The 16,662-nt window shown below is 42.5% G+C and overlaps 1 protein-coding gene across 3 annotated transcripts in view; it reads right to left on the bottom strand.

The window, feature by feature from the left end:
• TRADD (TNFRSF1A associated via death domain) overlaps positions 1 to 16,662 on the bottom strand; it is a 56,518-nt gene that overhangs the window by 14,792 nt on the left and 25,064 nt on the right. For all 3 annotated transcript variants that reach the window (XM_056526252.1, XM_056526253.1, XM_056526251.1), the window contains exon 3: positions 14,638 to 14,918. In XM_056526252.1, the coding sequence (XP_056382227.1) occupies positions 14,638 to 14,918 (281 nt within the window). The remainder of the gene's footprint in view (positions 1 to 14,637; positions 14,919 to 16,662) is intronic.

Genomic DNA, 16,662 nt, shown 5'->3' with positions numbered 1-16,662 from the left:
TTCTGACCCATGTAACTTTTTTATTTTCAGCGTATTGGGTGGTATGAGGGCTCATTTTTTGCGCTGTGATCTCAAGTTTTTAGCAGCACCATTTTTGTATTGATCTGACTTTTTGATCACTTTTTATTCATTTTTGCACGTACGCCATTGACTGCGGTTTAATTAATTATATATTTTTATAATTTGGACATTTCTGCGCAAGGCGATACCACATATGTTTATTTCTATTTTTATTTACACTGTTGCTTTTTTTAAATGGGAAAAGTGGCGTGATTCAAACTTTTATTAGGGAAGCGGTTAAATGATCTTTATTAACTTTTTTTCCACTTTTTTTTGCAATGTTTTAGCCCTGTTATAGGGGGCTATAACACTGCACTTACTGATCTTTTACATTGATCAATGGTTTCTCATAGGAAACCATTGAAAGATGATTCTGCCGCTTGACTGCTCATGCCTGGATCTTAGGCACTGAGCAGTCATTCGGCGATCGGACACCAGGAGGCAGGTTGGGGGACCCTCCTCGTGTCCTACAGCTGTTCGGGATGCAGCAATTTCACGGTGGCGGTCCCGAACAGCCCACTGAGCTAGCCAGGGGTAGTTTAGTTTCACTTTAGATGCGGCGATCAACTTTGAATGCCACGTCTAAAGGGTTAATGGTGCTATGAGCCACGGGTCCCGGCCCGACCTGCCGGGCCCGACCCTATATGATGCAGGGCAACTCCGTGGCCCCGCGTTATAGAAGGGGAGCGGACACAGGGCGTACGCCTGTACGCCCTTGGTCCTTAACAGGTTAAAATAAACATTAAAAAAAAAAATTTAATAACATACATTTAGAAAGTTATTAGAAATAACTTTCTCTTTAACATATGAAAACTTTTTTTTATGATAGATACCCTTTAAAATTGTCATCTTCTATCCCCTATAACTTTTTAATTTTTCCGCATACGGTACCATTTTTGTTTTCATAGGACTTTTTTATTGCTTTTTATACATTTTTTTTATGGTATATGAAGTGACCAAAAATGCACAGTTTTGGACTTTGGTACTTTTTTAAGTGTACGCCAGCGATCGTGTGGTTTAGCTACCCTTATATTTTAATAGTTCAGACATTTACGCATGCGGCAGCACCACATATGATTATTTTTATTACATTGTTTTATTTAAAAAATTGGGAAGGGGGGGGGGGGGTAATTCACTTTTTTAACACTTAATTTGTTTTTTAATCCCCATAGGGGGCTATATTATGCAATCTTTTGGTTGCATATACTGATCAATGTTATCGGTGCTCTGCTGTTCCAGGCTGCATGGCAGGCTTACAGCAATAGAACACCAATCCAATGGCGAGGAGGCAGGTAAGGACCCTCCTGCCGTCCTCTCCGCTTATCGGGACATCGCGGTTTTACCGTGATGGTCCCGATCAGCTCCGCTGAACTGCCGTGATACTCTTAGTTTAGTTTTAGACGTCGCGATCCACTTTGGTCGCGGCATCTAAAGGGTTAATGACAGGTATCGTCCCCATCGGCGGTGCCCGGCATTAACCCTGGTTAACCCTGCTGATAGCAGTCGGGACCCCCGGGGTTTGAATTGTTTTTCGCTCTTGAAAATGCTTTAAGCCTCGGTAACAGAACCAGGGCGTACAGGTATGCCCTGAGTCCTTATGTACCCGGACGCCAGGGCGTACCTGTATGCCCTCCCTCCTTAAGTGGTTAACCCCTTAAGGACACAGCTTATTTTGGCCTTGAGGACCCGGCCAATTTTCATTTTTATACTTTTGTTTTTTCCTCCGCCCCTTTAAAAATCATGACGCTTTCAATTTTGCACCTACAGACGCATATAAGGGCTTGTCTTTTGTGTCAACAATTGTACTTTGTAATGACATCACTTATACCAAAATCTGCAGAAAAAAACTAAAAACCATGCCATTTTGGAAAATTTTGGGGGCTTCCGTTTCTACGCAGTACTCTTTTCAGGAAAAATTACATCTTCTCTTTATTGTGTAGGTCCATATGGTCGAAAGGATGCCCAATTTATGTAGGTTTTATTTTATTTTATCACTTAAAAAATGATAACTACATGCACCAAAATTAGTATGTTTAAAATTGTCATCTCCTGACTCCTATAACTTTTTTATTCTTCAGCATATGGGGCTATATGAGGCTAATTTTTTTTTTGCAGCATGATCTGTAGTTTTTATCGGTACCATTTTTGTTTTGATGTGACTTTTTGATTGCTTTTTATTAATTTTATAATGGTATATGAAATGACCAAAAATGCACAATTTGGGACTTTGGTGTATTTTTAAGTATATGCCATCGACTGAGCAGTTTAACTAACCTTATATTTTAATAGTTCGGACATTTACGCATGCGGCTTTACCACATATGAATATGTTTATTTTTTAATTACATTATTTTATTTAAAAATGGGAAAAGCGGGGCTAAACTTTTCTTAGGAAGAGGTTTAATCACTTTTATTTACTTAATTAAAAAAAAAAACTTTATTTAGTTTCTTTTTTCGTCCCCATAGGGGGCTATACCATGCAATCTTTTGATTGCATACATTGTTCAATGCTGAGCTTTGGCTCAGCATTGATCAGTGTTATCGGTGCTCTGCCGCTGCAGCCTGCTAAAGCTTCCTGGAGCAGCAGAGGACCAATCCAATGGCGAGGAGGCAGGTAAAGGCTCTCCCGTCATCCACAGCGATTTTACCGCAATGGGCCCGATCAGCTCATCTGAGATGCCGGGATCGTTTCACTTTCATTTTAGATGCCAACTTTGATCGTGGAGTCTAAAGGGTTACTGCCAGACATTGGCCTGATCGGCCATGCCCGTCATTAACTGTGGGTCCTGGCTACTGACAGCAGTTGGGACCCACCGGGTTTGAAGCGTGCTTAGCTCGTGAGCACACTTCAAACCAAGCCAATTTTATTTTTGCATTTTTGTTTTTCCCTCCTCGGCTTCTAAGAGCCATGACTCTTTTATATTTACATCCACAGACCCATATGATGGCTCGTTTTATTAGCAACCAGTTGTATTTGTAATGACATCACTCATTTTACCATAAAATGTATGGAAAAAACTAAATAAATATAATTTTTGTGGGCAAATTACAAAGAAAACTGTGATTTTACTAATTTTGGAGGGTTTTGTTTTTACACAGTACTTTTTACAGTAAAAATTAAGTTTTCTCTATTCTGTTGGTCAATACGATTAAAATGATACTCCACTTTTCTTTTTTTACAAAATAAGTATGTTTAAAATTGCACTAATTTTTGCGCATATATGTGACTTTTTCAACGTTTTTTATAAAAAAAAAATGGGAATGTGATGTGACCAAAAAGTAGTGATTTTGAACTTTTTTTTAATGTTTAGGCCATTTACCTACGGGATCATTAACATTAAGTTTTGATCTTCTTCTCTGGTCTGGTCTGTCCCCGTGAGGACAGTTGAAGGCAAGTAAGGATAACTCTGTCTGCCATCTTGGCTGATCTGATCCCTGCAGTCGTGCCCTTCTGCTCCATGGGAGGTTTCTGTGCTCCCTGCGTTATGGTTTGACAGGTGTACTGCCCCTGCCGTTGTTCTGATGGACTAGTGGCGGACATCAGCCGAGCTCCTGTGTTCGCTTCATGTACAGGACGTAAACATATATCTTAGTGCATGGTACGTTTACAGGCATTGTCCTTAAGGGTATAAAAGAGGTTATCGGGGAAAATATATATATATATATATATTTATATGCTTAGGCAGATGCTAAATTATTCTTATTCTTGACAAATTAGCTGTTAGACAGTACTTTCTCTGGGGCCCTCTTCTAAAGGGGTTCAAACCATACTGACAGCCCATGGAGCTGCTATAGGACCCTTGGAGAAAGAAGAGCCAGCCCTTCTTTGTATTTCACTCTTTGCTATTGAATGGCAAATGCCTGTGCAGGACTCTCCTCCCTCCAGAGATACTACACTGCTAGCAATAAGGGTTTGAGGATGAGGAAGAAAGCATGGAGAGAGAAACGAACACAAGTCCCTCTGTTAAGACTAAAGGAGAACTCCAGCCAAAACTAGCTTATCTCCTACTCACAGGATAGGGGATAAGTAGCTGATCACGGTGTTCCCACTGCTGGGACCCCACGCGATTTCCGGAACAAGACCACGGCTGTCAGTGAGAAGCGCATGCCGTCCACTGGCAGAAGGCACGTGTTCCATTCATTTCTATTGGAGCGTCAGAGATGCAGAGTGCTGTACTATATATTTTTTTTCTTTATGCAGATTTGAAAGCAATAAAGTTTCTTTTCCTTTGGGTATTAAAATAATTTTTGCACCCTTTCTGTAATGGCTTTATTTTAGTGTAATTTTTATTTTCGTAATTCCATTTTATGATATCAGGGGAAAAATGTAAAAAAACAAAAGGGAAATAAGGGCCTATTTTTCAGTTTTCTAAATGGGAACTGTCATTTCAAGAAACTATGTAGAAGTAAATATAAGAAACTTTGTAATATATCTTAATAGACAAAAAAAATGCTGTTTCTCCTGTTATCTAACCTCCCCCTCTTCACTTTGCAAATAAATTCTTGCACTCTGAAAATCAGCTTAGCTTTGTCCTATGTTTGCTCAGGTTTGTCTTGTGGCTGAACTAGGAATCAATTTAAAAGCAAACAAGTCTTCTGAGTGGGGAGGAGCAAGATGGGAGGGAAAGTGCCCGTAAACACTTATAGGCTGCACAGAGACAGCATAGAACATTTTGTAGGAAGGAGATCTGACCCTAGTGCTGTATACACAGTTTAATCTGTTCAAGCTGTGACTGCTGCAGTTTAGGCTAAGTATAGAGACATAGAAGTGAAGGATCTCCTCCTCATTGTGTATGCAGTGTGTGTGCAGACACTGTAGATGTTAGGCCCCGCCCATCAGCTCTGGGAGAACTGTAGGTATAGATAAAGTCTGCAGAGCATCAATCTGCTAAAAAATGCCATATACAAATGGCCAGAAATAGTGTTGCTCCTCATGTATACACACAGGGCAGCTTATCCTGAAAAGTCACCTGAAATGACTGGTAAGCTTAAAGGGGTATTCCGGTCCAAAACATTTTATCCCCTATCCAAAGGATAGGGCATAAGATGTCTGATCGGTGGGGCCCGCCGCTGGGACACCACACGCTATCTACCTGCAGCACCCGCATTGTATGCGGGAGCTGCGTCTCCTGTTTTGGAAACCTTGGGGTTTCCGGGACTGGGGATGTGATGTCATGCCACCCCCCCTCCATTCATGTCTATGGGAGGGGGCATGATGGGCGTGGCATGACGTCACGTCCCCAGTCCGGAGGTTTCCGAAACTGGAGACGCAGCTCCCGCATAGAATGCGGGTGCTGCAGGGAGATCGTGGGGGTCCCAGCGGTGGGCCCCCCGCGATCAGACATCTTATCCCCTATCCTTTGGATAGGGGATTAAATGTTTTTGCCCGGAATACCCCTTTAACCCCTTAAGGACCCAGCCATTTTTCACCTCAGGACCCGGCCTTTTTTTGCACATCTGACCACTGTCACTTTAAACATTAATAACTCTGGAATGCTTTTAGTTATCATTCTGATTCCGAGACTGTTTTTTCGTGACATATTCTACTTTAACATAGTGGTAAAATTTTGTGGTAACTTGCATCCTTTCTTGGTGAAAAATCCCCAAATTTTATGAAAAATTTGAAAATTTTGCATTTTTCTAACTTTGAAGCTCTCTGCTTGTAAGGAAAATGGATATTCCAAATAATAAATTTTTTTATTCACATAAACAATATGTCTACTTTATGTTTGCATCATAAAATTGACGTGTTTTTACTTTTGGAAGACACCAGAGGGCTTCAAAGTTCAACAGCAATTTTCCAATTTTTCACAAAATTTCCAAACTCACAATTTTTCATGGACCAGTTCAGGTTTGAAGTGGATTTGAAGGGTCTTCATTTTAGAAATACCCCACAAATGACCCCATTATAAAAACTGCACCCCCCAAAGTATTCAAAATGACATTCAGTCCGTGTTTTAACCCTTTAGGTGTTTCACAGGAATAGCAGCAAAGTGAAGGAGAAAATTCACAATCTCCATTTTTTACACTCGCATGTTCTTGTAGACCCAATTTTTGAATTTTTACAAGGGGAAAAAGGAGAAAATGTATACTTATATTTGTAGCCCAATTTCTCTCGAGTAAGCACATACCTCATATGTCTATGTAAAGTGTTCGGCGGGCGCAGTAGAGGGCTCAGAAGCGAAGGAGCGACAAGGGGATTTTGGAGAGTACGTTTTTTGAAATGGTTTTTGGGGGGCATGTTGCATTTAGGAAGCCCCTATGGTGCCAGAACAGCAAAAATCCCCCACATGGCATACCATTTTGGAAACTAGACCCCTTGAGGTATGTAACAAGGAATAAAGTGAGCCGTAATACCCCACAGGTGTTTCACGACTTTTGCATATGTAAAAAAATTAAAATAAAATTTCACTAAAATGTGTGTTTCCCCCCCAAATTTCACATTTTTGCAAGGGTTAATAGCAGAAAATACCCCCCAAACATTGTAACACCATCTCTTCTGAGTATGAAGGTACCCCATAAGTTGACCTGAGGTGTACTATGGGTGAACTACAATGCTCAGAAGAGAAGGAGTCATATTTGGCTTTTTGAGAGCAAATTTTGCTCGGGGGCATGTTGCATTTAGGAAGCCCCTATGGTGCCAGGACAGCAAAAAAAAAACACATATCATACCATTTTGGAAACTAGACCCCTCGGGGAACGTAACAAGAAATAAAGTGAGCCTTAATACCCCACAGGGGTTTCACGACTTTTGCATACGTAAAAAAAAAAATAAAAAAAATCACTAAAAGGTGTGTTTCCCCCCCAAATTTCACATTTTTGCAAGGGTTAATAGCAGAAAATACCCCCCAAAATTTGTAACCACATCTCTTCTGAGTATGGAGGTACCCCAAAAGTTGACCTGAAGTGCACTACGGGCGAACTACAATGCTCAGAAGAGAAGGAGTCATATTTGGCTTTTTGAGAGCAAATTTTGCTCGGGGGCCATGTCGCATTTAGGAAGCCCCTATGGTGCCAGGACAGCAAAATAACCCCCACATGGCATACTATTTTAGAAACTAGACCCCTTGAGGAACGTAAGAAGGCGTACAGTGAGCATTTACCCCCCACTGGTGTCTGTCATATCTTTGGAACAGTGGGCTGTACAACATTTTTAATTTGCACAGCCCACTCTTCCAAAGATCTGTCAGACACCAGTGGGGTGTAAATTCTCACTGCACCCCTCATTACATTCCGTGAGGGGTGTAGTTTCCGAAATGGGGTCACATGTGGGGTTTTGTTTTTTTTGCGTTTGTCAAAACCGCTGTAACAATCAGCCACCCCTGTGCAAATCACCTCAAATGTACATGGCGCACTCTCCCTTCTGAGCCTTGTTGTGCGCCCCCAGAGCACTTTGCGCCCACATATGGGGTATCTCCATAGTCGGGAGAAGTTGCATTACAAATTTTGGGGGGCTTTTTTCCCCTTTACCTCTTGTCAAAATGAAAAGTATAGGGCAACACCAGCATGTTAGTGTAAAAAGTTTATTTTTTTTACACTAACATGCTGGTGTAGACCCCAACTTCACCTTTTCATAAGGGGTGAAAGGAGAAAAAGACCCCCAAAATTTGTTAGTCAATTTCTCCCGAGTACGGCGATACCCCATATGTGACCCTATTCTGTTGCCTTGAAATACGACAGGGCTCCAAAGTGAGAGCGCCCTGCACATTTGAGGCCTGAATTAGGGATTTGCATAGGGGTGGACATAGGGGTATTCTACGCCAGTGATTCCCAAACAGGGTGCCTCCAGCTGTTGCAAAACTCCCAGCATGCCTGGACAGTCAACGGCTGTCCGGCAATACTGGGAGTTGTTGTTTTGCAACAGCTGGAGGCTCCATTTTGGAAAGAGTGGCGTACCAGGCGTTTTTCATTTTTATTGGGGAGGGAGGGGGGCTGTGTAGGGGTATGTGTATATGTAGTGTTTTTTACTTTTTATTTTATTTTGTGTTAGTGTAGTGTAGTGTTTTTAGGGTACAGTCGCACGGGCGGGGGAGTTACAGCGAGTTTGAGCTGCCGCGCAAAATTTGCTGCATTGCAAACTTGCAGCCCGATACTCACTGTAAGCCGCCTGCCCATGTGAGTGTACCCTGTACATTCACAGGAGGGACCTTCAGTTGTTGCAAAACTACTACTCCCAGCATGCCTGAGTTGTGGTTTTGCAACAGCTGGAGGCACACGGGTTGGGAAACACTGAGTTAGGAAACAATGTTTCCCAACCAGTGTGCATCCAGCTGTTGCAAAACCACAACTCCCAAACATTCTCAGGCATGCTGGGAGTAGTAGTTCGGCAACATCTTTAGAGCCAGATGTTGCCGAACTACAACTCCCAGCATGCTTGGAGTTGTAGTTTTGAAACATCTGGAGGACTAGTTTGCAGACCACTAATACAGTGGTTCCCAATCTGTGCCCTTCCAGATGTTGCAAAACTACAACCCCCAGTATGCCAAAACTGTCCAGGCATGCTGGGAGTTGTAGTTCTGCAACATCTGAAGGGCCAGATGTTACAGCACTACAACTCCCAGCATGCCTGGACAGTAAGGGCATGCTGAGGATGTGTAGTTTTGCAACATCTGGAAGGGCACAGTGGTCTCAAAACTGTGGACCTCCAGATGTTGCAAAACTGCAACTCCCAGCATGCCCAGACGCCAAGGGCTGTCTGGGCATGCTGGGAGTTGTAGTTTACAGGGTCCTATTACAGCAATGCATGTCGCTTTACGGCGACGTGCATTGCTGTAAAGGGCCCGACCGCGGCTGAAGAGGAACTCACCTGTCGCCGCCGCCGCCATCTTCCTCGTCTGGATCCGGGTCTTCAGGGACGAGGTAAGTACCGGGGCCGGTCCCCAGCACTCCCCCGTCCCCCGCCGCGTCCTCCGGTCTTCCTCCCGTCCTCTCCGGACTTTCAGGGGCCGGGCAGGACGGGAGGAAGTAACCGCCCCCCCCCTCCTGCGATTGGTCGGTTAACTAACCGACAGATCGCAGGGTATAGGAGGAGGTGGCAGGCTTGCCACCTCGCTCCTATACTCCAGCATGGTCCTGGCTGTCTGTGACAGCCGGGATCATGCAAAATTACCGGGCGGTCGGGTCCCAGAGACCCGATCAGCCCGGTATCGCCGCAGATCGCAAGGGCGATTTCCCTTGCGATTTGCGGCGATCGCCGACATGGGGGGGCCTACATGACCCCCCTCGGCGTTTGCCCTGGATGCCTGCTGAAGGATTTCAGCAGGCATCCAGTTCCGATCTCTGCCCGGCGAGCGGCAGAGACCGGAAAACGCCAGGACGTACGGGGACGTCCTGGGTCCTTAAGGCCCAGGGTGCGGGGACGTCCCCGTACGTCCTGGGTCCTTAAGAGGTTAAAAGGGTACTCCGGTGGAAAACATTTTTTTTAAATCTACTGATGCCAGAACGCTAAACAGATTTGTATTGTAAATTACTTCTATTAAAAATTCTTAATCCTTCCAGTACTTATTAGTGGCTGTATACTACATAGGAAATTCTTGTTGTTTTTTGGTATTTTTTTTCTGTCACGACCACAGTGCTCTCTGCTGACACCTCTGTCCATGTCAGAAACTGTCCAGAGCAGGAGAAAATCCCCATAGCAAACATATGCTGCTCTGGAGAGTTCCTAAAATGGAAAGAGGTGTCAGCAGACAGCACTGTGGTCATGACAGAAAAGAAATCCCAAAAGATGGCACCAGTTGATTTAAAAAAAATTCTTACTTATCAGCTGCTGTATGCTCCAGAGAAAGTTGTGTAGTTCTTTCCAGTCTGACCACAATGCTCTCTGCTGCAACCTCTGTCCGTGTCAGGAACTGTCTAGAGCAGGAAAGGGTTACTATGGGGATTTGCTTCTTCTCTGGACAGTTCCGGACATGGACAGAGGTGGCAGCAGAGAGCACTGTGGTCAAACTGGAAATAACTACACAACTTCTTCCACAAATTTTTTTACCCTCTGGCACTATTTGAAAACATTTGGAGTGCCCCATTAAATACCCCCACAAAGTGCTACTAAAGCACTGTATTACACCCCCTTTTCATTACAGTAATTTCTATATATGGGATGTATATAGGGGGCGAGGCCCGAAGCATCGCTTGGCTCTGCAAAACTCTTCATAAATGTTTTAAAACATTCTTGCAGTGTTAATTGCTGACTTCCTGTATATTTAAAGTCTATGGGGGAGATTAATCAAAACCTGTGTAGAGGAAGAGTAGTGCAATTGTCCACAGCAACCAATCAGCTTTCTTCTTTTATTTTTAACCCCTTAAGGACTAGGCCAATTTTCACTGTAGGACCAGTGCATTTTTTGCACATCTGACCACTTTCACTTTAAGCATTAATAACTCTGGGATGCTTTTACCTTTCATTCTGATTCTGAGATTGTTTTTTTTGTGACATATTCTACTTTATGTTAGACGTAAAAATTTGTCGACACTTGCATAATATCTTGGTGAAAAATTCCAAAATTTGATGAAAAAATAGAAAATGTTGCATTTTTCTACCTTTGAAGCTCTCTGCTTGTAAGGAAAATAGACATTCCAAATAAATTATATATTGATTCACAAATACAATATGTCTACTTTATGTTTGCATCATAAAGTTGACATGTTTTTACTTTTGGAAGACACCAGAGGGCTTCAAAGTTCAGCAGCAATTTTCCAATTATTCACCAAATTTTCTAAATCGGAATTTTTCATGGACCATTTCAGGTTTGAAGTGGATTTGAAGGGTCTTCATATTAGAAATACCTCACAAATGACCCCATTATAAAAACTGCACCCCTCAAAGTATTCAAAATGACATTCAGTAAGTGTGTTACCCTTTAGGTATTTCACAGGAATAACAGCAAATTAAAGGAGAAAATTAAAAATCTTCATTTTTTACACTCGCATGTTCTTGTAGACCCAGTTTTTGAATTTTTACAAGGGGTAAAAGGAGAAAAATCCTCTCAAAATTTGTAACCCAATTTCTCTTGAGTAAGGTAATACCTCATATGTGTATGTCAAGTGTTGGGCGGACATGTCACATTTAGGAAGCCCCTATGGTGCCAGAACAGCAGAAAACCCCCCACATGGCATACCATTTTGGAAACTACACCCCTCAAGGCACGTAACAAGGGGTCCAGTGAGCCTTAACACCCCACAGGTGTTTGACGACTTTTCGTTAAAGTCGGATGTGTAAATGAAAAAAAAAATGTATTCACTAAAGTGCAGTATTTTTCCCAAATTTAAAATTTTGATAAATGGTAATGGGAGAAAATGCCCCCCAAAATTTGTAACCCCATCTCTTCTGAGTATGGAAATACCCCATGTTAGGAAGTAAAGTGCTCTGTGGGTTAACTACAATGCTCAGAAGAGGAGTCACATTTGGCTTTTGGAAAGCAAATTTTGCTGAAATGGTTTTTGGGGGGGCATGTTGCATTTAGGAAGCCCCTATGGTGCCAGAACAGCAAAAAAATAAAAACAAAACACATGGCATACTATTTTGGAAACTACACCCCTCAAGGAATGTAACAAGGGGTACAGTGAGCCTTAACACCTCATATGTATTTCACAACTTTTTGTTAAAGTTGGATGTGTAAATGAAAAAAATGTTTCACTAAAATGCAGTTTTTTTCCCAAATTTAACATTTTTACAAGTGGTAATAGGAGAAAATTACCCCCAAAATTTGTAACCCCATTTCATCTGAGTATGGAAATACCCCATGTGTGGATGTCAAGTGCTCTGCTGGTGCACTACAATGCTCAGAAGAGCAGGAGAGCCATTGAGCTTTTGGAAAGGGAGTTTGTTTGGAATGGAAGTCAGGGGCCATGTGCGTTTACAAAGCCCCCTGTGGTGCCAGAACAGAGGACCCCCCACATGTGACATCATTTTGGAAACTACACCCCTCACAAAATTTAATAAGAGGTGCAGTGAGCATTTACACCCCACTGGCATTTGACAGATCTTTGGAACAGTGGGCTGCGCAAATGAAAAACAAAATTTTTCATTTTCAAGGACCACTGTTCCAAAAACCTGCCAGACACCTGTAATGCTCACCAGTAAATGCTCACTGTACACCTTATTACATTAAATGAGGGGTGTAGTTTCCAAAATGGGGGTCACATGTGGGGGGGTCCATTGTTCTGGCACTATGTGGGCTTTGTAAACACACGTGGCCTTCAATTCTGGACAAATTTTCTCTTCAAAATCCCAATGGCGCTCCTGCTCTCCTGAGCATTGTAGTTTGCCCGCAGAGCACTTTACATCCACATATGGGTATGTTCTTACTCAGAAGAAATTGGGCTACAAATTTTGGGGGGCTTTTTTCCTATTTTCCCTTGTGAAAATGAAAAATTTAGGGTAACACCAGCATTTTAGTGAAATTTTTTTTTTTCATTTTCCCATCCAACTTTTATGAAAATTCTTCAAATACCTGTGGGGTGTTAAGGCTCCCTATACCCCTTGTTATGTTCCATGAGGGGTGTAGTTTCCAAAATGGGGTTACATGTGGGTATTTATTTTTTCGCGTTTATGTCAGAACCACTGTAAAATCAACCACCCATGTGCAAATCACCAATTTAGGCCTCAAATGTACATAGTGCGCTCTCACTCCTGAGCCTTGTTGTTCGCCCGCAGAGCATTTTACGCCCACATATGGGGTATTTCCGTACTCAGAAGAAATTGCGTTACAAATTTTGGGGGTCTTTTTTTTCCTTTTACCTCTTTTGAAAATAAAAAGTAAAGGGCAACACCAGCATGTTAGTGTAAAAAAATTTTTTTTAAACTAACAGGCTGGTATAGACCCCAACTTTTCCTTTTCATAAGGGGTAAAAGGAGAAAAAAAAAAATTTGTAGTGTAATTTCTCCCGAGTACAGAAAGACCCCATATGTGTCACTAAACTGTTTCCTTGAAATACGACAGGGGTCTGAAGTGAGAGAGCGCCATGCGCATTTGAGGAGTATTCTACGCCAGTGATTCCCAAACAGGGTGCCTCCAGGTATTGCTAAACTCCCAGCATGCCTCGACAGTCAGTGGCTGTCCGGAAATGCTGGGAGTTGTTGTGTTACAACAGCTGGAGGCTCAGTTTCGGAAACACTGCTGTACAATACGTTTTTCATTTTTATTGGGGGGGGGGGACAGTGTAAGGGGGTGCATATGTTGTGTTTTACCCTTTATTTTGTGTTAGTGTAGTGTAGTGTAGTGTTTTTAGGGTACGTTCACAATGGCGGCTGTTTACAGTGAACTTACCGCTAGGAGTTTGCGCTGCAGCTAAAAATTTGCCGCAGCTCATACTTGAAGCAGGAAACTTACTGTAAACTTGCCCGTTTGTATGTACCCTGTACATTCACATGGAGGGGCAAACCTCCAGCTGTTTCAAAACTACAACTCCCAGCATGCACTGACAGACCATGCATGCTGGGAGTTGTACTTTTGCAACAGCTCGAGGCACACTGGTTGGAAAACCTTCAGTTAGGTTCTGTTACCTAACTCAGTATTTTCCAACCAGTGTGCCTCCAGCTGTTGCAAAACTACAACTCCCAGCATGTACTGATTGCCGAAGGGCATGCTGGGAGATGTAGTTATGCAACAGGTGGAGGTACGCAACTGAAACTCCCAGCATGCCGAGACAGCTGTTTGCTGTTTGGGCATGCTGGGATTTGCAGTTTTGCAACATCTGGAGGGCTACAGTTTAGACACCACTGCACAGTGATCTCCAAACTGTAGCCCTCCAGCTGTTGCAAAACTACAAATCCCAGTATGCCAAAACAGCTGTCTTGGCATGCTGGGAGTTGTAGTTTTGCAACATCTGGAGGGATACAGTTTAGAGACCATTGTATAGTGGTCTCAAACTGTAGCCCTCCAGATGTTGCTAGGCAACTCAACGGCTTCCCGTAGGATCCAGGGAGCCAGCCGCACGACATCGCCGCCCGCCGATCTCCGCAGCCGATTGTCTCCCGCAGTTTCCCCCGCAAGGTAAATGGGCTTCGTCTCTGGTCCCCTTCGGTTTCCCCGTTCTGCCCTGCTTATTATGGGTAGGCAGAACGGGAAAACCAAAAGTAGACCCCCCCCCGCCCCCGATCTGCTATTCGTCGTCGCGTCTAATAGCAGGGACCAATAGCAGGGATAGGAGGGGTAGCACCCCTGCCACCTCACTCCTATCTCTTCAGTGGGATCGTGGGTGTCTTAGACAACCGTGATCCCCCTTATTTTCTGGGTCACCGGGTCACCATAGACTCGTATGACCCGGAATAGCTGCAAATCGCAGGTACGCCCTTGGTCCTTAAGTACCAGGGAGCAAAGGCATACCTGTACGCCCTTGGTCCTTAAGAGGTTAAAGAGGCCTGTGAAAAATTTAAGAAGTGATCTGATAGGTTGCTATGAGCAAGTGCACCACTCTTCCTCTACAAAGGATTTAATAAATCTCCCCCATGGAATGGTCGGCAATTGGTTAAAAAAAAAGCTTAGCGACAAAATGAGTGGTATATTGCCATGTTTGCTATTATTATAAATCACTTCCCAACAAACACAGGCATTACTTTAATATAAACTCTAAGGTTACCTTCAAAGAGGAAATATACAGCAGGCATTTCTCTTCTTCATCCAGTTGGGTGTCAAGCTTCTGAGTGTCCACTCTGAGCTCCAGACTCACTTGGAGAGACTCCTTGGCTAAGCATTGACTGAGTTTATTTTGCATGTGCTGATGAATCCTCTTCTCTCTGTAACCCTGAAGAAATCTCTCGCAGGCAGATTTTCCACAGAATTTCAGATAAAGGATCAGTTGTCGGTCACTTTTATGTATTTTGAGGATTTCAATACAGTTTGGAGATCCTCCAGAGAAATCTGAAAATCATAGATAAAAATAAATAACAACAAAGTGGTCACCAGCTGAAGTTTAGAAAAAAGTGCAACAGAGGTTAAACTGAGTGAAAAAAACACATTGATATTTAGGGTCCACGGCCAGAAAACCCTCCAGATCTCAATCCCATTGAGAACCTGTGGTCAATCCTCAAAAATTGGACAAATAAAAACACAGAAATTGTGATAAACTCCAAGCACTGATCAGGCCAGAATGGGTTTGCATCAGTCTGGATGGGGCCTAGAAGCTGATATCCAGCATGATGGGGTGAAATGCAGAAGGGTCTAGACTGTAAATATTGAGTCTTTGCATAAACTTCATGTATTTGTCAAACTTATGAAATGCTCATAATTGTACTTCAGTATACCCTAGAAACATCTGACTAAAAGATCTAAAAACACTGAAGCAGAAAACCCTAAGAAAACCAAATAAGATTTGTCTCAGTTTGAAAACTTTAGCCTATGCTAGTTATATATCACAATGTTTAAAATGGGAAAACCAATAAATGAAATAATTTGCCTGCCTGCAACTACCACCAGGGGAATGTCCTGTATATCTCCCCTAGAGTTTGATAAGAGTTGTGTATATCCATATGCAGTAAGCTTACCCTAGTTCCTGCAGGCTTTTATATCCACGACAGCTTGAAGGGGAACAGGCATTGTTGTATCTATGGGGGCTGCAGTGGAGGCCCATCTATCACCACATGGATTTTTACCCCATATCCGGTTTTCTGACCAGACCTAAAACCATGGTATTTCATGGTTTTCGGTCCAGTCAGAAAAACAGATACAGGGCTAAAATGAGCTGACCGGAGTAACTAACTCTGGTCGGCGTATTCAAATGAATAAGATGGGGCTGGGATATGGGAGCACCCGGTTTTCCCATCCCCAGCCGGATCCGGTCCCCATATGGCATAAACGTAGTGTGAACCCAGCCTTAGGCAGCATTAACATTCCAATTTTTGCATATGTCGAGTTTAAATGTGTTTCGAGAAATATATCTTAACATATCTATTGACTTTTGCTGACAAAATGTGTCCAATACTTTCATCAGTTTTTTTTGTATGATGCAAAATAACAGTTGACCAATATTTTTCATCCCGACTCAAAAACAGATTTCAAAAATCATAATGACACAAATCACTATCAGTTTTGAGCATACTTGCAATGCTATTATCTACAAAGCACTCATCTCCAGTGCGAAACCCATTGTAATGTGATTCTTCATCTTCTGTTGCATAGTTATATACAGCAAGGAGCACAGCGCTTAAAAGATGAAATAAGCAATTGGAGATACGCTTTAAACGTACACAATCTTTTTCTTAACCACATGGGAATTAGCTTCTGAATAGTCTAGAAAGATTGAAAAAACTCCCAAGATTTTTTTTTTTTAAATAGACAAAGACAAAAACATGTAAAAAGGTACAATTTTTAAAAGCATACAATTTATTTTTTTAAGGATAAAAAGCAAAGTAGAGAAGGAGGTGACTCGCCGCTGAAGTGCTTTATACTTTATTCTTCAGTGCAGTTAAAAATCCAGCAAAACTGGACAGTGCATAGTTCAATAAAACTGTAGTACAATATCTAAGCAATACACTAAACATACTAAGATCAGACCTGTCATTTAAGCCTAAAATTCCTAGCGCTTTTTGTCTCTATAATCTAGCGAGCCTCTTGCTGCAAAAGTGCTTTGTTTTTGTCAACACCCTCTTTTGGAAACACTTTTTCT

The sequence above is a fragment of the Hyla sarda genome, chromosome 6 (genome assembly GCF_029499605.1).
Source record: "Hyla sarda isolate aHylSar1 chromosome 6, aHylSar1.hap1, whole genome shotgun sequence".
NCBI classification, from domain to species: Eukaryota; Metazoa; Chordata; class Amphibia; order Anura; family Hylidae; genus Hyla; species Hyla sarda.
Note: the sequence above shows the minus strand (reverse complement) of the source record. Positions and strands in the feature narration are given on the sequence as shown.